Source organism: Sciurus carolinensis, chromosome X, assembly GCF_902686445.1.
Source record: "Sciurus carolinensis chromosome X, mSciCar1.2, whole genome shotgun sequence".
Lineage (NCBI taxonomy): Eukaryota > Metazoa > Chordata > Mammalia > Rodentia > Sciuridae > Sciurus > Sciurus carolinensis.
The window spans coordinates 34,066,566-34,088,397 of NC_062232.1; the positions used below are offsets into that span (position 1 = coordinate 34,066,566).

The 21,832-nt window shown below is 35.3% G+C and overlaps 1 protein-coding gene across 3 annotated transcripts in view; it reads left to right on the plus strand.

The window, feature by feature from the left end:
• The window catches only part of Usp9x (ubiquitin specific peptidase 9 X-linked), a 114,641-nt gene that overhangs the window by 37,025 nt on the left and 55,784 nt on the right, over nt 1-21,832 (plus strand). For 2 of the 3 annotated variants that reach the window (XM_047537010.1, XM_047537011.1), the window contains exons 6-14: nt 1,051-1,269; nt 4,768-4,883; nt 5,089-5,340; nt 5,417-5,555; nt 7,637-7,789; nt 8,680-8,784; nt 12,056-12,262; nt 12,973-13,109; nt 15,116-15,264. In XM_047537010.1, the coding sequence (XP_047392966.1) occupies nt 1,051-1,269; nt 4,768-4,883; nt 5,089-5,340; nt 5,417-5,555; nt 7,637-7,789; nt 8,680-8,784; nt 12,056-12,262; nt 12,973-13,109; nt 15,116-15,264 (1,477 nt within the window). The remainder of the gene's footprint in view (nt 1-1,050; nt 1,270-4,767; nt 4,884-5,088; nt 5,341-5,416; nt 5,556-7,636; nt 7,790-8,679; nt 8,785-12,055; nt 12,263-12,972; nt 13,110-15,115; nt 15,265-21,832) is intronic. The other variant, XM_047537012.1, reaches the window with a different exon arrangement.

A 21,832-nucleotide genomic window follows, 5' to 3' on the forward strand; every position in this document is an offset into this window, starting at 1 on the left:
TCATATAAAAAAATAAAGTTTAAGTAGAGAATTTAAAGTGGTTTCAGGTTGGTGGTGTTCCTTAGTATCTAGCAGAGGCAAACAAATCATCCTCAAATGCCTCATTAATCAATGATTATAAAATACAGATTCTAAAAATCTCTGAAAATTAAAACTATATCTTAAGACTGATGAAATACTGTAATTACTCCAAGTCTGTTCCTTGTTTGACTATGGTAATGGTCATAGGTTATAAAGCAGATATTTTTGTCATCTATGAACAATTTCCCCACTATGACCATGGCATAAAATTTCCAACATCTTCTGATTTAACTAGAAATGGTATCACTGAGGATAACAAATCTACCTTCATCTTGGGTAATGGACATATTATGTAGATTTTTAGAATGACTGCCTCTGAGCCAGGCATAGTGGTACACTCCCATAAGCCCAGCTACTTGGGAAGCTGAGATGGCAGAATGGCAAGTTTGAGGACAACCTGAGCAACATAAGACCCTGTCTCAAAATAAAAAGGGCTGGGATGTAGCTCAGTGGTATAGTGCTTCCCTAGTGTGTGTGAGGCCCTAGGTCCGATTCCCAGCTCTCTGAAAACAAAACAAAACAAAACAAGAATAGCACGTCATTGATTCTTCATTGTGGCCTTGGGAACGTGGTGAAACCTTGTCTCAGTAAAAAATAAGAAGGGCTATAGCACAGTGGTAGAGCACCCCTGGATTCATTGCCCACTATCAAGGGGGGGGGGGGAAATAGAATAAGAATGGCCGGTGGTGGTATACAAATTCCAAAGAGGAAATAATGGTAATTTGCCTCTTGTCTGTGGACATAGAGCAGAAATTGATAACCTGTGTCACTGATTTCATTTTTTAAGCCATAGAAAATGACTTTTGAAAGTAGATACTATGTAAATAAATGTTGTCTTTTGATAGTTTGGTCCTAATACAAGCAAAAACCCAATATAATTCAATCAGTATAGAAAATGGAGAGTAAGATTATATTTGTTTAAAAGTGCAATGTTTTCATATTTTCAATCATCTTTCCTTCATACAACAGAGATGTATTATTAACAATACTCATCGCCTGGTGGAGCTATGTGTGGCAAAGTTGTCCCAAGACTGGTTTCCACTTCTAGAACTTCTTGCCATGGCCTTAAATCCTCATTGCAAATTCCATATCTACAATGGTACACGTCCATGTGAATCAGTTTCTTCAAGTGTTCAGTTGCCTGAAGATGAACTCTTCGCTCGTTCTCCAGACCCTCGATCACCAAAAGTGTGTTGGTTTGTTATTTCCAAAATTAAAATATTACAGTTGTTTTGCTCTACCACAGAACTTGTAATCTGAACCTCTTAATGTGGTGAAGAGTAATTTCACATTACTCTTAGAGAGATTCTGCATTATTCTGTGTTTTGGATTCTTTGTTTTGTACCAGAGCTATGCTCTTTGTTTGTACTCCTGGTAAGTTTTTCTGTATTGAAATATTTAAAGTCTGTCAAATTTGCTTTGAGACTTTAAATGAAAATATATGAAATCGGGAGCCTTTTTACATAGCCATAGCATGCTAGTTCAGTGCTTACGGCCATCTTTTAAAACTTTCTATGTATACCTAGTCCCCATTGTTTTCTACTCAGCATCTATGGAAGTAATCATAATTTGGGTTACTATGAAACAGACTGTATTTTTCCTTTGTAATAAGAATAGAGTAGGATGTTTACTTCTTGCATTGAAAACCTCAGGTGTTGCTCTGTAAGGCTTTTATCATTTTACACATTCTAAGATTTTGACTTCTGACTCCAAAATAGTTTGTTCTATAAATGCTTTTATACACACACACACACGCACGCGCGCTCTCTCTCTCTCTCTCTCTCTCTCTCTCTCTCACAAATATTTACATTTATGTACAGAAAAATACATGTCCAATAGCAGTGCAGACTATATACTTTTTACAAATGTGGGGTTTTTTTTTTACTGTAAATTTTTAAAATATCCTTAAACTATGTTTTTAAATTAATATTTTAGAATTTAGGGAGATGTTTGTAATATTGTGGATCTAATGAATATTTTCTTTTTTCTGTTCAACGACAGAAATTTGAAGGCATGCGTACAATACTTGGTTTATTTTGTTAGAAGCTGAAATCATCAAAAATATATTGAGCTTGAGATGTTTTCTGATATTTCTCAGTTCATATTGTTGCCACTAGATGGCTTATTTTTGGTGAATAGATCAGATTAATATCAAAATAATTGTAGTCTTCAAAATACTTTTTTTTCTATCTCTGTATTTCTTTTTTTATTCCACTTAATTTTTTTACTCAATGGGTCAATAATCTGCAACTTAAAAGACTCAAGGAACAACTTGATTTAACATGGCTAAGACAAAGTTTTTAGATTTCGAAGATACTTTTGTAACTTTGAAGTCTAGTTCTTATAAAATACAATAGCTTTCAGGGTACTTAGCCTTACTTTTGTAACTTTGAAGTCTAGTTCTTATAAAATACAATAGCTTTCAGGGTACTTAGCCTTTCAAAGTCTTAAAACTATATTAGTCCTTTTTTTTTTTTTTAAATATAGCCATATTCTATGGGGTTACCTATTCAATTATTTCCTACTGAAATCAGACAAATTTCATGTCTTCCACATTTCTAAATACATCTTAACAGTGTTTTGAAAACTGAAAGATATATTTGGCAAAATTTTCAGCCATGTCCCTAGTTAGATACAGGTACCACGATATAAAGAATAACCTGAAGGAAATGTAAAACCCCCCAGGTGGTATAGGTTGAGTATCCTTTATCTGAAATACTGAGGACTGGAAATATTTCAGGTTTATGTGTGTGCATGATTGCTCAAAAAGTTTTAGATTGTGGATTTTGGGATTAGGGATGCTGAACCAATAGTGACAAGATAAGTAAATGTTAAAAAAAAAAAAAAAATAGTAAGGGCTGGGAATATAGCTCAGTTGGTAGAGTGCTTGCCTCCACAAGCACAAGGCCCTGGGTTCAATCCCCAGCACCACGCCAAAAAAAAAAAAAAAAAAAAAACCTGATAGACTGAAGCAGTAGTATAGGCAAAACTACATTTAAGAATCTAACCAATTCTAGGCTATGTGAATTTTTATTTAGGGTGACTGATCTGTCCCTGCCAGTCTTGAGATCTTGGAGCGAGATAAGGCGAGCTCTTGTTTGCAGTTGCTAAAGCTATCTTAAGTATACTTCAGTTTGAAGCACTCTTTAGTATTCCTAATTATGTAAACATACATCACAGCTGAAGAAATATGGAAAGATTAGATTTAAGCTAGTCTTTACTGTGAGCATACATGCTATCTTATACACAGTATTTAAGCATACTGGTCCAATAGTATAATTCTTGTTGCTGAAAAAATAAGAATATATTACATAAAAAGTATGTACTTTCTTAAATTTACTGAATCCTAGAAGGATATAGTGAATTAAGTACTAAGAGTTTTGTTTGAATCAGTCTTTTAAGACCAAATAGAGTGCTGGCGATATAGCACATCAGGTAGAGTGCCTGCCTCGCATGCTGGAGGCCCGGGTTCGAGTCCCCAGCATTGTGCGAATGTGGTAAGAACAAAGACCAAATAGAAAGGAAAATTCTATAATGAACTTAGATGGAAATGTGCTAGTAGACTTTATTAGAAAATTTAGTTGATTTAGATTATCATAGAATAATATCAAAATTGTTATCCATGTTTTCTCTTTAAAACAAATACGAACAATTAAAGCTGTGATTTATCATTTTCCCCTTTTTCGGAAGTTTTTTCTTTAATTGCTAGAAATTATTTTCCCTTAAGTCTCCATACAGAGATTGCCTCTTTCCCCCCATGCTTTTCCCTCAGTGGCTTCTAAAATGTGGCCTTTTTGAAGACGGCAAGATGTAAAAGATTGTCTTAGGTACTTTTCGTTTTTAATTCATTAAAGTTTTTACATGCAAACATGGTTTCAGTTGTACAACTGTTGTCTGCCCCTGCCACATTGAACATTGAGTTAACCTACTCTTCCTTAGAGAAGAAATTGAAAAACAGACAGTACTGGTGTGTGGGGCTGCTTCTAAGACGAGGAAGACTGGATGCATTTTTAAAACTTAGGAAAAGTACCAACCAGCATGTTCTAGTTAGGAATTGCAGGTATCATTAATCCCAGGGATATTGGTATCAGTAGTTGGGTGTTTATTTTTTGGGGTACCACGGATGGAATACAGGGCCTTGCACATGCTAGTCAAGTACACTACCACCATGCCATGTCCCCAGTTCTCCAGGGATTATTTTTTATTGGATGGTTCACTTTGAGGCTTTGAAATAATTATAGCAGTTTTTTAATATCTACAACTATAATAAGAATTGAATTCAGAATTCATTAAACTAGGTTACTAAGTAACTTTTTCTTGATTTATTAAATGTTGAAATCTTTATGCATCAATTATTTTAATGCTGAGTATTTTCAGATATTTAGATATTTCTTTTATGGTGAGATTGCTGAAATAGAAGCATGGCTTCTAATACCTGTTTGTCAGTTGTGTTGGTAGGAATAAATAGCTGTGTCCCAGTGACTTAATCTTTACTTACTACTTCTGCACTTACGTCTCTCAAGTGGGTTGACTGAACAAAATGAAGTATTCTCAGGTCTTTTCAAGATGATTTGATATAACTTTGTTTCATTGAATTTAATATTTCTAGTGTGTATCAATCAAGATAGTAGTTTTTTTTTCCCTCTAAAAACAGGAAGTTAACTTTTTTCATTAATTGTATTGCAGGGTTGGCTAGTGGATCTTCTCAACAAATTTGGCACTTTAAATGGGTTCCAGATATTGCATGATCGTTTTATTAATGGATCAGCATTAAATGTTCAAATAATTGCAGCCCTTATTAAGTAAGTTGTATTTTAAGATGCATGTTCAGTGTAATATAGAAATTGCTATTTTTATTACTTGATAAAAAATTGAGTTGTTCAAACGTGGGTTTTTCTTAAACAAGTTGCTTGGGCTTTTTAAAAATGTAATCTATATAGTCTGAGAATTTAGTCTTAATTGATTATAAGGAATTATTATAGGAGTCTCTTATCTTTCTTATTTCAGACCATTTGGACAATGCTATGAGTTTCTTACTCTTCATACAGTGAAAAAGTACTTTCTTCCAATAATAGAAATGGTTCCACAATTTTTAGAAAACTTAACTGATGAAGAACTGAAAAAAGAAGCAAAGAACGAAGCCAAAAATGATGCCCTTTCAATGATTATTAAGTCTTTGAAGAATTTAGCTTCAAGGGTTCCAGGACAAGAAGAAACTGTAAAAAACTTAGAAATATTTAGGTTAAAAATGATACTTAGGTAAGTTACTTATCTCTTGAATTAATGATGTATATGAATTTTGAGAATTGTACATAACACTGAATTTCTCTTACAGATTATTGCAAATTTCTTCTTTCAATGGAAAGATGAATGCACTGAATGAAGTCAACAAGGTGATATCTAGTGTATCATACTATACCCATCGGCATGGTAATCCTGAGGAGGAAGAGTGGCTCACAGCTGAACGAATGGCGGTAAGTCTTCTGGTTCTTTTTGTGTGTGCAGTGTTGGGATTGAATTATGGGCCTCACATATGGTAAGCAAGCACTCAACCACTGCACTATATCCATAGCCCTTTTTAAAAATGATTTTGAGTCAGGGTCTCAATAAGATACTCAGGCTGACCTTGATTTGTTGTTCTCCTGCATCAGTCTCCTAGATAGCTGGGTTAATTAAAGGTATTTGCCACCACAGCCAGCATGATTCTTTTTATAAATATAAGAATCCACTTAAGATAAAGTTGATATGAACTTTTTAAATTAAACCCTAAAATTGGAAGGTGTTTTGATGGACAACTTGGTTAATCTTTAAACTTTTTTTATAACAGTTTATTATTTGGTAGTAATACAAATAGCTTAGCACATTTGATAAATGTACTGTTGAATGTGGTATTGGGAAATAATCATTAGCTTGTTGGGGAGTAGAAGAGTTGGTGGAAATGCAGTAGATAAAAGTGATCTGGGGAGTAGATGGAGTGGTATAATAGAACCTAGTGAATGAATTGGCCCATTGTTCATTTTTCAAATTTGAGTTAAAGATCTACATGGATTATTATTTTATCTTTTTTGGGTATTTTACTTTTTACATCATTTATCATTTTGACATTAAATATTTAGGAAACTATTTACCGTAGATATTTTATATATGATAATTTTAAAAATGGGTAAGTTGCCATTTAACTTACAGAACCCGTGTTTTTCTGAGTGCATGCTGTGTGACAGGTCTGAGGACACATCTGTAGGGGAACACTATCCTTGACATGAAGAAGTCTCCAGCTTAGTAGGAAAAACAGTGATTAGAATGGGATAAAAGGTATGTGGAAGGGGTGAGGATATAGCTCAGTGAGGCCCTGAGTTCAATCCCCAACACACTCACACACAAAAGGATGTGGAATATGCTTACACATTGGCTCAGTGTTGAGAGGTCAGTTGATTGATAGATGTCTGGTTTTGTGCATGTGATATGCTTCTCAGCCTTGGGAAAATTGAGAACAGAGCTACTCAAAATGCTTTCGATACCTGTCTTGGAGAATACAGAAAATAGCATTAAATGTATAAAAACTTTTATGGCAATTTAACCTAGTCAAATTTTCATTGTATTTTAGGAAAATGTCTGTAACGAGTTAAAAATTGTTTTAACAGCCTTTTAACAGGTGAGGAGTATAGTTCTATAGCACACTTTGGGCCTGGCTACTTTTTATTTTCAATCAGCTGAATATTGTAAAACCATACACTGTAGATTACTACCTTTTTTTTTTTTTTAATTTAAATCATGACCTGGCACTTCTTGCTGTAGATGTTAGATGAATGCCAATCAAGCAACCTAGCATAGTGTTACAGGAACAGACAATGGAATTGTGTAGACTTGACTCAGATTCTAGTTCCAGCACCTGCCAACCCCTTTACTTCTCTGTAATAGGATAATGTATCCCCTCACTAGGTTTGTTTACAATATGAAAGACCTACTCAATAAAAAACTGTAGTGTCTGGCACATGGTAATCAGTTTATAAAGTAAAAAATAAAAAGTACCTTTTCACCCAAGATCAAAACAATGCCGAGGCAAAATTGGTGTGAAAGATCCAAAGATCCTAAAAGTGGTCCTGTGCCCTCCCTACATAAACCACTGTCGTTGCACTTGGGTAATCTTTTTCTGACTACAGAAGTAACTGGGTAGAGTGCTTGCTTAGCATGCATGAGGCCCTGGGTTCAATCTCTTGTACTGCGGAAAAAGAAAAAAAATTTTCTGAGTAAGTGGTGGAGTGTAGAATCTATCCCCCCGCCCTCATGCTGGGGCCTTGCACATGCTTCTACCACTAAGCTACACCCCTGGCCTGGAATGAAGGATCTTTTTAATGATTTCAGTATTTCTAATTTATGGGAGCATTTTTGTATGTACAAAATTAAGCATTAACAAATTATACTGTATTATATTTTATAAATGTGTTGGAATTCCTCTTTACATTGTTGAATACAGTGTGAACAATATATTACTTTTAAAAAAAAAACTTCTGCATTTTAGTGTCTGCTTTTGAAACACATTTTTAAATTTATTTAGGAATGGATACAGCAGAACAATATTTTATCCATAGTCTTGCGAGATAGTCTTCATCAACCACAGTATGTAGAGAAACTGGAGAAGATTCTCCGTTTTGTCATCAAAGAAAAAGCTCTGACCTTGCAAGATCTTGATAATATTTGGGCAGCACAGGTAAGGAAATTTAAGGTGGTGGTTATATAGTTTCTAAAAGAAAGCTGCTTAGAAACTCATACAGTAGTAACAAAATGGGACACAGGCTCGTGTTGTGTGACTTTTAGTACGTTTAAATGATTGTTACAGAAGTTTTGCCAGGAAACTTTTAACAGCCATTAATAATTTAAAACTTAAAATATTCTATCAATTTATATTTGGTAAAGCTTGGCAGTTTGTAGTTGGTATTAAATAAGAGGCAAACAGTAAAGTAATAAGGAATATCTGGAAGAGCATGAGATACCTGTAACTGATTTCTTCCTGGATTTAAAGGAAAAAAGCTCCCAAAATCAGAATAGTTACATTATTCAATTATTTACTAAGACCAGCAGTGATTATTCCTAGGGACTTAAACTTATTAGGAGAATTAGAAACCTTTTTGGAAAGTTTCAGAGCTGGAAAATACATAATTCCTTCAGTTATCTTTATGATGACAAATTTCTATTCATGGGTCACTTTGGAAGCATTGTTGATTGTTAGATGAAAAAGCTTTGGTTTTTTTAGTTTATAGAAATCAAGAGAATAGTTTTGCCTTTTAATATTTAAGGTTCCAGTTTTGGAATAGTATTAATGTGCTTTAGTTTTTCCTATTTACAATATTAAAGTTGGTATGTTAAATGGAATAAACTGTAATACAGATTCACATGAATTGCCAAAGTACACATTAACCATGTGCATTCAGAAATTGAATTGCCAGGTTTTAGACCTACAGCATTTATGTTAGGAATTTTACATTACAAAATTAAATGAAGGAGATGGAATAACTTAATAATTATCAGCTGTCAATATATATTATTTTTCTGTTATTCACATTTTAATATACTTGTGGTTTTGTTTCTGTTTCTTATTAGGCGGGGAAGCATGAAGCCATTGTAAAGAATGTACATGATCTACTGGCAAAATTAGCATGGGATTTTTCTCCTGAACAACTTGATCATCTTTTTGATTGTTTTAAGGTAATTGTTAACATAGTTATGATCATTTTATTTTAAATAGAATTAATTCATTAAACCTGTATTTTTTGTTGTTGTTGTTTTTGGGTTTTTTGTTTGTTTTTTTTGGTGGTGCTGGGGATTGAACCCAGGGCCTATGTCCATGCTAGGCAAGCACTCTATCAACTGAGCTGTATCCCCAGCCCCTATGCATGTTGTTCTTAACCAAAAATACTTTAATAGAAATCTCTCTGGTGCGAAGGACTTTGCCACTGTTTTCTTTTCCAGTGAGGACTTAATGTTTTGCACTGGTAGTCATAACTTATAAATAGGTAATCTCATTTTAAAAAAAAAACGCCGGTTATCATTTTGGGTCATACTTGTCTGATGGTGTGTATTCTGGTTATGGGTTGAAGCAAATTATAGGGCTTCAGGAAGGTTGATTGCAGTGAAAAGTAAGGGAATACAAATACCATGGTACTGGGGACAGATGCCCAAGCAGAATGTGACTAAATGGAGATGAAATTCTTAAGGTAGCCCAAGACCCCTACAGTCATATTTGCATCAGTGCCATCTTGAGCTTCTTAAGGTTGTGTTGTGTAACAGTTTCTCATCAGTTGGTAGGATTTGGTTTGTAAAATCCCAAGTGCTTAGTGAATTTGTGGATTAAGAATATAAGACTGGGACTGGGGATAGTGGTAGAGTACTTGCATAACTATGTGAGGCCCTGGGTTCAATCCTCAGCACCTCATTTAAATAGATAATAAAATAAAGGTATTTAAAAGTGTATTCTGGTAGTGTTCACAATAGAATTGTCTGTAAACAACTAGCATTAGATCATTAGATTGCTAAGGTTTCTTATTGGAAGTAAACTGAATGCTATTGGGAAAATAATTGCTAAAACCACTTTAGAAAATAGTTTGGTATTTCTGACAAAGTGTAGCAGTCTCATGATACATGAGTCTGATATTTGAATACATACTTGAGAAACTCATGTGCTCTAGGATACATGTTCAGGAACACTTATAGCAGAATTATTTATGATAGCTCAAAACTGATATGTAGAACTGATAAAAGAATCCCTAAATTGTGGAATGACCATATGATAGAATACTTCATAACAATGAGAATGAGCAATTTAGAGCAATTAAACTACATAGATGAGTCTAATTTTAGCAGAAGGTTGAAGAAAGGAATAAAGGCACAATAAATCATAAACCTTGATTATTTTAACATAAACTTGAATAATAGCACCAGTGAGTTGTGGGAGCGTGGGTGGTGGGGCTACTTAACCACTTGTTACTTTCAACCTGGGTAATAGTTACACAGATATTTACGTTATATACTGTAATGATGGTACATGTTTTTACCTTTCAGGACAAGTATTTCACAGTGTGAATTTAAACACACAAACACACACACATACACAAATACATGCAATATTCAAGGCTTCCAACCCAGGCATATTAAATCAGAATCACTAGATATGGAACCTGGCAGTATGTATTTAAGCACATTTCTCACATGAGTCATAAGGATGTTAAAGTTGTAATTTAAAGCCTCATCCAAAAATTCACTTTGAAGAAATAAAGTATTGAGTGAATTTTTCATGCAGTTTTTAAATACCTTTTAAAATGTATTTCATATATGAAGAAGTAAAACATCACATATTTCCCCCATCCATTGAAGTACATCAAAGACTGCTGAGGAAAAACTAGAACTGGTTATCATGGGTACTCTACCGCTAATTTAGACTCCTGAGGGAATACCAGAACTGGCTGTCACGGGTACCTTACAGTTAATTGCCATTTGTATTTAATCTTGTGATGACTTCCAAAATGGTGGCACACAACCAGTGATGGCCGTGATGGAGTAAAGAAGTGGATTGGTTATTATTATATGCCTTGGATGCTCCTCTTACTCAGGATGGTCTAAATACAGTAATGGTCTAAATATAACAATCATGGTTTTTCCCTTGGCTTAAATGTTCTTTGAGCATTTGTCATTCGGCAGCAAGCACATTGTCTTTCTTTTCCTTTTCCTTTTTTCTTTTTAAGATGTTGATTGAACCTGGAATATGTCTTGAAAGTTTCTAGTAAAGATGATTTAAAGGAAGCATGAAGTCTGGGTCATTTTGTTGTTCTTTATAGATTGCAACCAAATGATCCAAACTCTCTTGGTTAGACTTTACATAGGTCCTTGGCCCAGAGTGATTTTTTTAAATGTTTAAGTTCCTAGTCTTTGTTTTCTAGTCATATCAGTTTACAGTTTCATCAAGGATTTCATATCCTTGGCAAAACTTGTTTTTGATAATCTGTGAAAAGTTATCCTGTGGTATTAGTGTTTGTGTCTTCATGTTTTCATATGTATTTGAGCTCTTCTTTATTTTTTTGGTGAATGCCTGTTAAGTCTTTTGTCTACTTTTTTTCCTATGGTGTTGTATTTTTCTTACTGATGTAAAGAATGATGTATAGAAGTTGTTGGCATATTCTGCATGCTAGTCCTTACCAGTTCAGTAGTTAAAATTTCTCCCATTTTATGGTTGTCATTTTCAGTCACCTCATGGTTTGTTTGGATGAACAAATGTCCTTAATTTTTCCTTTTCTTATTTATCTTAGTCCACATTTCTCAAAGATGAGTACATGAATACTTACAATGTCATTATCATCAAAAGAAATAAAAATTTCTTTATATCATCAAACCGTGTAAAATCTCACAGGTATCTCAGGATCCTAGTGTATTTTTCTTTGTAAATAATTTAGACTATGTCACAGACCCTTGTTTTCAAACACATAAGGCACAGTGTTCTTTAATCAGCTTTTTTGATTCATTATGAAAATCTTGGTATATAAAGTTGTCTTTGCTCTTGTCTATAAAGTCATAGTAGAGGGTCAGATTTAAGAGTAATTCTCAGTAGCAGATTATTAACCACCCGCCCACACACAGTCTGGAAACAGTTGGTTATCAAGGGAGGGTGGGGATTGCTACTTGGTAAAGGCCCAAGGTACTGCTAATTACCTAAAATGCATAGGATAGTCCCCATAACAAAGAAGTGTCTGTTCAAAATGAGTTGGGAGACTCAGGGTAAGATGTTTAATTGTAAAAGGAGATTTTTCTGTTTTCTTGGAATTTGACTCTGTTCTATGAATACTATTGTTGTCTTTCAGATGTCACTTAGATAATTCTGTACTCATCTATGTTTTTTTCCTGATGAATTAAATACATTCTGGTAACTGCATTTAAGAAGCATTAACCAAAATAGGGGTTGTTTTCATGTCACTGAAATTTTTTTTAGGCCAGTTGGACAAATGCTAGTAAAAAGCAACGTGAAAAGCTGCTTGAGCTAATTCGTCGTCTTGCAGAAGATGATAAAGATGGTGTGATGGCACACAAAGTGTTGAACCTTCTGTGGAATCTGGCCCACAGTGATGATGTGCCTGTAGATATCATGGACCTGGCCCTCAGTGCCCACATAAAAATACTGGATTATAGTTGCTCCCAGGTAAGGGTGTGCTGCTTTGCCTATTTGTTTGTGACCTTCTTCTTCACCATTAGGATAGCTTAGTTGCAAGATAGTTCCAGGTTATTCTGACATTGTTATTTTTTAAATTATCTTCAGGAATTGACTTTGTTCATATTAGTATACCTTTTTTTTTTTTTTTAAACTTAGATCTCTACATCAAGGTTTTGTGAATCATCTGAGTCTCCTTGGGAGAAAGATAGTACAAACAACAGGCTATTTAGTGGTAGTATTATCAAATGTGTAATGAAGAAGTACCAGTTTCAAATAGATCATAAGACACTAATGCTGTTTAGGGATTTTAAAAGTAAGAAAAATTAGGTTTTCTTTGCTCATAGGAGAGCTAAGAAAAAATTTATACAATTTCCTTGATAGTAAAACATTTTCATTTAGGGTATTATATGTTAATGTTTATTTCTGTGATACAGCAGAATCTCAAAACACTGGATAAAAGGCAATACCTTCTGGCGAACTTAAACTATACTGAATTTTTATAATAGTGCTTTACTTTTTGGAGTTTTGGTAGTAAATGTGAAATTAAAACATAAAACTTTTTAAAACATTAAACTCTACTACAGTTATGGCATAATTGTAATGCTAATCAGAGGAGAAAAACTTAAAATTCTCTAAATGTGAAGGTAGAATTCTTCCAATTAAAGTTCTATATAAAACATTGAAATTGTTTGTTTAAGGACCGTGACACACAAAAGATCCAGTGGATAGATCGCTTTATAGAAGAACTTCGCACAAATGACAAATGGGTTATTCCCGCACTGAAACAAATTAGAGAAATTTGTAGTTTGTTTGGTGAAGCACCTCAAAATTTGAGGTAAGACTTTTAAACCTAGACAATTTTAATATATTTTCATGTATGTATTTTTGTTGGAAAGAAATAGCATAACAGATGGTTAAAGCATATTTTAAAAGTGTGGTGACAGACCTAAGAGGAGGGTTAGTTTGTCATATCCACCTCCTTTATTTTATTGATGAGAAAGTAAGGCACAATTAATTGATAAGTGTCAGAATCAAGCTGATGATATGCCTTCAGGTTCTTGACTCAGAGGTATTTTATTTCTAGCAAGAATGCCAGACAGTTTTATGGCATGTGATATGGTATCCATATCTCATTCTTCATTTGATTTTATCTTCATGCCTTCATCATTTGAATCACATAATACTATAGAATAGTTTTCAATGTAAAACCTTTTTCTAGTCAGTTTTTAAAGTCACTTTCAAACATTAAACTGCATGGACATTTAAATAATGAAAGATAACAAAATACAATTTAAAACTTTTATTTTAGTGAAGTTTTTTTTTTTTTAGTAGCATCGAAATTATTTGTCTTTATATTTCTGGTAATAGAATTGGAACTGATAACATTAAAAGAAAAATAACATGGACAGAAAGAGAACTGAGTATAGTGGAAAGAATATTCACAATGGAGTGTGAACCTTGTGTCAAACCAGTCATTTAAGCCTATAAAAATTCTCTAAAGGATCATTTTTCTTATGTATAAGATGAAATGATGGAACTGGGCTTGGTGGTGCACGACTATAACCCCAGACACTGGGGAGGCTCAGGCAGGAGGATTACAAGTTTGAGGCCAGCCTTAGCAACTTAACAAGCCCTAAAAAATTTGGTGAAACTTGTCTCAAAAGTAAAAAGCATTAGGCATGTGACTCAGTAGTAAAGCACCCTGAATTGAATCCCTGGTACTACCAAAAATTAATAATAATAATAATTAAAAAAATAAAATAAATGATGATGCACACCTATAATCTCAGCAATTCAGAAGACTGAGGGAAGAAGATCACAAGTTTGAGGCTGGCCTCGGCAACTTAGCCAGACCATCTCAAAATGAAAAGAACTTGGATGTAGCTCAATGGATAGGGGTAAAATGACCCTGGGTTTCATTCATCCCCAATACTGCGTGGAGGGAGGGGGAGTTTAAATGATTGGCAAGATCTGTTATGGCTCTGGATTACTGTGATTATGCCTATGATTGAACTAGAAAAGGTCATACTTATGTTTAGATGTTAACAATTGAACTTTATCTCATTTTTCCCCCCATGTCTGGAAGAAAAAATAGGACATTAGAAAAGCTAGAAGGATAAACAGTGGGAAGAATTCAGACATTTATCTTACTAATAGTACCACTTTATTTGAAGGATGTATTTTGAATGTTTGGCCCACCACATTTATCACTTGGCCTTTCTCAAATGGCATTTTGTTGCAGATAGACATAGTAGTTCACATACTCTTCCAAGGACCAGTAAGTAGTAGCCTCATCTCCACGAGATGAATAATAATGGCTGTGAAAGTTGACTGGTTGAGTGTGGCCAAGTTTGCCAACAAGTTTGTCACCAGAAAGTGCCTTGGCCACAAATCGAGTATCCTAGTATATACATTGAATGACCAATAAATAAAATTTTTATGAAAACATTTTTTCTTGGTTAAATTCTTCACTTCTTCACTAGCTCTTATAATGATAGTCTTGGAAGGAATGTTTCTGTTTTATAATTCTGAAATAATCATGTACCAGACAAATGTGCTTTGGTACTATTATAGGAATAGAAATCAGTCATTGAACTAGACTCCCTGTCGGGTGAAGGTAGAGAATACTGATGCATGTTTTTCGGTTAAAATGAGAATAATTTTCACTTATTTATTTATTTTTTGAAGCTTTACTTTCTTTTAAATTGCTTAATACTTCTATTAAAGGAAGTAAATGAACAAAAGTATAGTTTTTTAAAAGGTTTTTAATTACTAGCTAAGAATTTAGATGTGTAAACTCTTGAGCACAACAGAGTTTAATTGCCTAATTATATTGTGAAGTTCTTCTCGTTTCAGTCAAACTCAGCGAAGTCCCCATGTATTTTATCGCCATGATTTAATCAATCAACTTCAGCACAATCATGCCCTAGTTACTTTGGTAGCTGAAAATCTTGCAACTTACATGGAAAGCATGAGACTATATGCTAGAGGTATGTATTATAAGATAAATTATGGGAAATAACAGTGATCTGTTTTTTTACATTAGTTACATTACGGCGAGTGATTGATTTTAAATGTTACAAGGTAGTTGGCTTTATGAATCGTTTTCCTTTATGGGCATATGGTCTACTTTTACTCTCAAATCTTAAACTCCAGTCCAGCATTTTGAGCCTGTTGACTCAGTACCTGCCTTCTCCATTTTTCTTGATCTCTTTTTTCTACCCCGCCTGGCACACTCTGCCTCTCTGTCCTACACTTGAATGTTATCTTTGTAGGTATGTACTGGACTCATTTTCAACCTTTGAATCTTTGTTGCCACCACCTTTAACTTTTGAAGAAAACTAGTTTTGTCTGTCTGGTTTTGCACATATTAGTTTTTTATAATCCTAGGTCTGTTTCATAAGTGCTTCAGACTTTATGAAGTCAAAATTCATGAGGAGAAACAGGAAGCTATAAGAACCTGGATGTTTGCTTTACTTTGAAAGTGCGAAATTGTTTAAATGTGTTGGAATGAAATTCCGTGTGATTTCAACAGATCATTTTAAAGTGCTTGCCATATATGGAACTGTGTCAATGCTTTTTCGCCTTTAATATATGTCTGCCCCTCGCCATATCCTTAGAGTCTTAATTTTGTTCCTAGAGTCATAGACAAGAGAACTTTATATCATCATTGTTAAAGACAGACTTGAACATAATATTTACTAAACATAGCACTCATTTAACATGTTATACTGGGACCTAGAGAAGCCAATAGTGGATATTAAAAATGATGACAATCACAGTACTTACTTTTTGAGGAGCAGAGTATACTGGACATTGTTGAATAAAATTCCGTGGTACTTATAAATCACCAAACTTTTGCTTAACCCTTAAAATGCAGATAAACATAAAAGAAGAATTAAGCAACTCTTCTGATAGCCGTACTGACTGTGTTGCCTCTGTCGTTCCTTTTTTTCCTCTGGATCATTTCCAGATGGTAGAACTGGACAAGCAATCTAAGAATTAGGCAGGTGATGGGCATCAAACAGTGACCTTTTATCATTTCTGTCCTGTGTTCCTTCTAAGCAGCAGGCTAGAACAGTGAAGGCAATATAGGCATGCAACCATGTGACATACCAGAGGCAACCAAAATAGAGAAATGAGGTTTGTGTGCAGTATGCAATACACAAATACCCATACATTCGTGCTCACATTAACATAACTCACTCTTGGTTATGATCTCATTTCTTTGTGGTATAGAACCTTCATAATCGGCAATGCAGCCCTTCCCTCAAAGTCGGAGCCATATAAATGAATGTGTTTCAATGCTATTATTGATTTGCTTCATTCGTGCTTGGCATTATACTTGATTTTATTGTCCAGAGTTGTGGAATCTGCTACTGTTGGGTACTCAGGAAGTGAATGTGCACTTCATGCTCATTAGCATTTTCATTTTAGTCAAATTCTACGTAAGTTTTTGTCTAAATTTTGGGATCACAAGAATTTTGCATTCTTTAATTTCCCTTCCTTTTGTTGTTTGTATTTCCACAAAGTAAGAGATGTGAATTTGCATGGTCAGACTGTCTTAAGTTTAACGCACAACCCAAATGTATTAGCTCTATATCCTTAGCAAGTTATTTATGTTGAAGCAATGTATGGCACAGAGTAAGCACTTGATTTTTTTATTTATTTTTTTTTTTGCTATTAACCTTTTCCTTTGAATTCATGGACATCTCATACCTTCTGTTTCTCCTAACTCACATTGATACCATTTCCTCTTCTAGTTTATAGCACTGTTCTTCTAATTAATAATGTTCAGTATATTGATATGGGAGAATAATTTTTAACACTAGTAAAATCCTATTAAAATTTTCATAACATTAAGTCATTTCTGTGGTAGCCTTATCTACCAAGATTTCTGACTCTACAGTTCTATGGTAAATTACAGTTTTTGCCTCTGCATAATAAAAGTGTGGTATGAATCCCATTGGGTATGAAACAGACACATTATCCAGTAGGATAACATACTACCACAGTCACTGATGTTCTCAATTCAGATAACCATTTCACTAGTATTAAGTATTCATTCTACCCATATTCATCTCCATTAACATCTTGGGGAAAGAACATTTCCTCACATGGTCACCTAATTCTACCTCTTTGTTCCTAGATAGAATTCAGTGACTTGTCTTTGCTGTAGATCACATTTTTGCCTTCTGTTTTCTAAGAACTGTCACTTCTTTTACCTATTCCCAATCTCTTATATCCAACTCTGATGGTTTTTAGGAACATTTTCTACCTAAAAGAAGGGGGAGAGGTGCTGGACATAGTGACACATGCCTATCATCTCAGCAACTTAGTGAGGCTCTAAGCAACTTGGTGAGAGACCCTGTCTCAAAATAAAAATAAATAGGGCTGAGGATATGGCTTAGCAGTTAAGTACCCCTGGGTTCAATCCATGGTACCAAAACGGAGACGGAGGGGGGATTCTACATGAGTGTCATTAACTAGTACTGCTGTATTAGAATGCAGATACTGGGCTAGAGTTTTTCAGTAGCCTGAGTTGAGTCATTCCTAACCCATCAACCATGAAGTACTAAGTCTGTGTGGCTTCTTTTACATTTTAAAAAATGAGCTGTTACTACCCATTTTGTGAACAGTAGCTAACTCTCTGAAGAAATAGCTCTTTCTATGTCTGGAGCAGGGATAATATAAGATGATCTTTCAATGTCTTACTCCAGAAAGTAAGAAAGCTCTCAAGGAGTCATGTTGACAAATCAAAAGGACACAGTAGTTGACTTTTACTGACTAAAACTGAGTCAAAATAATGAAAATAATTGAATCCATTTGATAAATGTGAATATATTGGTATAAAGGAAAATATCAGCTAATAATGCAAAACATGATGCAAATAAACCAAGGCATGAGGCCTTTAAATTTTAGAGTGGTGGAATAAGCTGCTTGGCAGACCTTCTTCACAAAACTGCCAGTTAATTGGAGGAAAGCATAAAGATCACTTAAAGTGTCTAGAAATAGTCATAAGGGGATATAGCAAATGGGGAAAATACTATTCAAGAAAAGTATTAACTCTCAGAAAGGAAAAAAGCAAGTCCAGCCTTTGTGAATCACACTTGCTCACTTTTCCCCACAGCTGTTCACGTAGGGCTCCAGTTTCACCTGGGGAGCTGCAGGCTACTGATGTTTCTTACCCTCTTCAGCCCTGTGTGGCAGAAGCTCCATTCCTGGCAGATCTGGCCAGGAGGACTGATGCTCTTTTATCCGGTGCATTGTCTACCAAAAGGGTGAAACTTGACTCCAGGAACTACAGGCTTAGAGAACTAGGACCCATCCCTGCTTATTCCTAGGTTGATGGTTTCCTGTCAGGAGGGAAAATCTGAAGTTCAGTGGCTTCCTCTTCACCCCACACCAGCACCTGCTCGCAAAGCAAGGATATCATTCTGGGAAACACTGGTTGCTTTCCTACCTCTTGATCCCGTACAGTGGCACAGGGGTTCTACCCCAGAGGAAGGGAGAAGCTGTGAGGATGAAAAACTCAGCAGTTAGAGTTGAGGGGTTGGCTATTGGCACCAGAGCATGCCATGTCTAATGAACAAAATTGAGATTTCTTGAGCAGTTAAGAGGATCATTGTAGTTCCCTTGTACAAGCAAAACAGGAGAGCAACCAGAAGATTAGATCTAGATAAAGAGAAAGGCTAGATATCTGAGATCACAATCCACCCTGGGGGACAGGAATACTGTGTGCAGTAGGCTGCAGCCACCTAGAAGCAATCAGAGCAGGTTGTGGGGCAAGTTGAAAATAGTCCCAAAGCTACACCTGGATTCATCAGTAAATGGTGAAGGCCTCACTGGCACAGAGCACTCAAATTGTGCTCATGACCAGACAGAACAGTGGGGAATAACAAGATACCCTGACTAGGGAAGAATTCCTAGGAAGCCAAGCTTAAAAATTAGATGTATCCCCAGCGGTCTGGAAGAACTGCTCAAAACTTCATCTTCTCTAGAACAATTGAAAAGAGAGAATTCTAGCTACTAGTTCTGACTGAATGTAGGACCCCCCTCCAAAAAAAAAAAAAAAAAGAGAGACTCCTTTAACTGTAATAACAGCCTGAGTCTCACATATCCAGGGGTCATGGGTAATAATCCAACCAAGGGGTCTTAAGCACAACTTTGACCAATAAAGGGCGTATACTGACCCAGAAGCAACCCCTCCATAGGCAGGTTAAGAGAGATAAACAAGGGGAAAACCTGTGAGCAGAGCTCTCCATGGCTGTGCACTGTGTTTAGAAATAGAATAACTCAGGCTAGTCACTAAACAAATAACCCAACAAACAACATCAAATGTAGAAGAGACTGTCAGTGTCCAGGTTGCTGCAGTATATTTCTAAAACATGTACATCTCGGTGAAAAATGAGTCTTCTAAACAGAAGAGGGTGTGACCCAGCAAAAACTGCCTTGGAAGGGGCCCAGATGGTCGATGTCATAAAGACTAAAAAGCAGCTATGCAAATAAGCCCAGAAAACTGAAGGAAATCATGTCTACAGAATTTTAAAATAATAGCCAGGCTTGGAGACTGATGCCTGTAATCCCAGCTGCTCAGGAGGATGGTGAGTTCAATGCCAGCCTCAGCAACTTAGCAAGAGGGAGACCCTGTCTGTAAATAAAATAATAAAAAAGTGAGGGAGGACGCACTGTAGATGTGGTTCAGTGGTTAAGCACACCTGGGTTTAAGTCCGAGTACGAAAAGAAATAAAAGTAATGATGACAATATCTAATTGTCAAATTATTTTAAATAGTAAAGGGAAAAGGACCACATGGAAATTGTTCACTTTAAAATATAACCAAAATGAAAAATTCACTATTGGTGTTCAACAGTAGGTTTGAACTGGCAGAAGAATGAATCAGTGAACTCAAAAATAGATCAATAGAGATAATACAAAATAAAAAAACAGAAGAAAGGGACTGGGGAATATAGCTCAGTTGGTAGAGTGCCTGCCTTGCATGCACAAGGCCTTGGGTTCAAGAAAATATTTTCCTCCTGAAAGGAAAACCCAGTAACAGTTAATAGCTGACAACTTGTCTGAAACATCAGAGGCCAGAAGGCAATAGGACAGCATATTCCAAGTGCTGGTGTAGAGGGACGGACCTAACCATCAAGACTTTTGCATTCAGCAGAACCAATTCATAAAAATTAAGTGAAAAGCAAGCAACATCAGTGATTCAAAATCTTCAAAGAAAAAAAAAAAAAGGAAGAGGAACACTGTAACCTAACTAAATGGTATCTGTAGAACACTCTACCCAGTGACAGTAGAAACGACCAGTACTACATGATCATCTCAATAGATGGAGAAAAAGCATTTGCTAAAATTCAATGACTGCCTTTTATAAAAATGCTCAATAAACCAGGAATACAAAGCAACTGAACAAACATGCTGTAATGTACTACTTCATGCCGAAAGACTGGTTGCTTTCCCCCTAGAATTGGGAGTAGGATAAGATTGTATACTCTAGCTGCTTCTATTTAACACTCTGACATTTTAGGTAGGGTAACTATGTACCCAAAACAAAAAACTTTGTTACGGAAGAATTAAGACTGTATACATTGATAACAGCATAGGAAATCATAAGGAATCCATTTTAAAAATTTACAATGAATAGGTGAGTTCAGCTACATTATAGGGAACAAAATTAATACACATTAGGAATGAACAACCTGAAAACGAATCAAGACAGTTTTAATTACAGTAGCATCAAAAAGTAATTAGAAATAAATTAAACGAAAGGACAAAACTTGTATGCAGGAAACTATAAAACATTGAAGTAAGTGCAAAGACATACCCTGTATTCATGGAGTGAAAGACTCAACTCTTGTTGAGATAGTGCTGTGGTTTGAATGTGTCCACCAAAGTCCATGTGTTGGAAACTTAATCCCTAATTTAACGATGTGTTGAGAGGTGATGCCCAATAAAGGGTGATTAGGTCATGTAAACCGATGTCCTCACCAAGGGACCAAGTTGGATGTTGTGAGAATGGGTTTGTTATAAGTTAGTTTTGTTCCCTCTTTCTCTCTTTCTCTCGGCCTTCCCACCTTTCACCATTGGATGACCCAGGAAGAAGACCCTCACCAGATGGCGACACTTCACATCCTAGTCTTGGGTATTCTGTTACAGCAGTACAAAATGGACTAAAAGATAACAGTACTCCCCAAGGTGATCTGCAAATTCAACATGATCCCTGTAAAAATTGCAACTTGTTTTATTTTCTTGCAGAAATTGACAAAGCTGAATCTAAAACTCATGTAGAAACACAGAAGTCTTAAAATCAAAACAAATTTGAAAACTAAAGTTAGCAGACTCTTAACTACCTGATTTCAAAACTTTCTACAAAGCACCACTAGTAAAACACTATGGTGATGGCATAAACATAAATGTATCAGTGAAATATAACTGACAGTCCAGAAATAAACCCTCACATTTATGGTTGGTTGAGTTTTACAAGAGTGGCAAACCCAACAGTGGAAAACGAACAGCCTTTTTCACAAATGTTTTTGGAACCATTGGA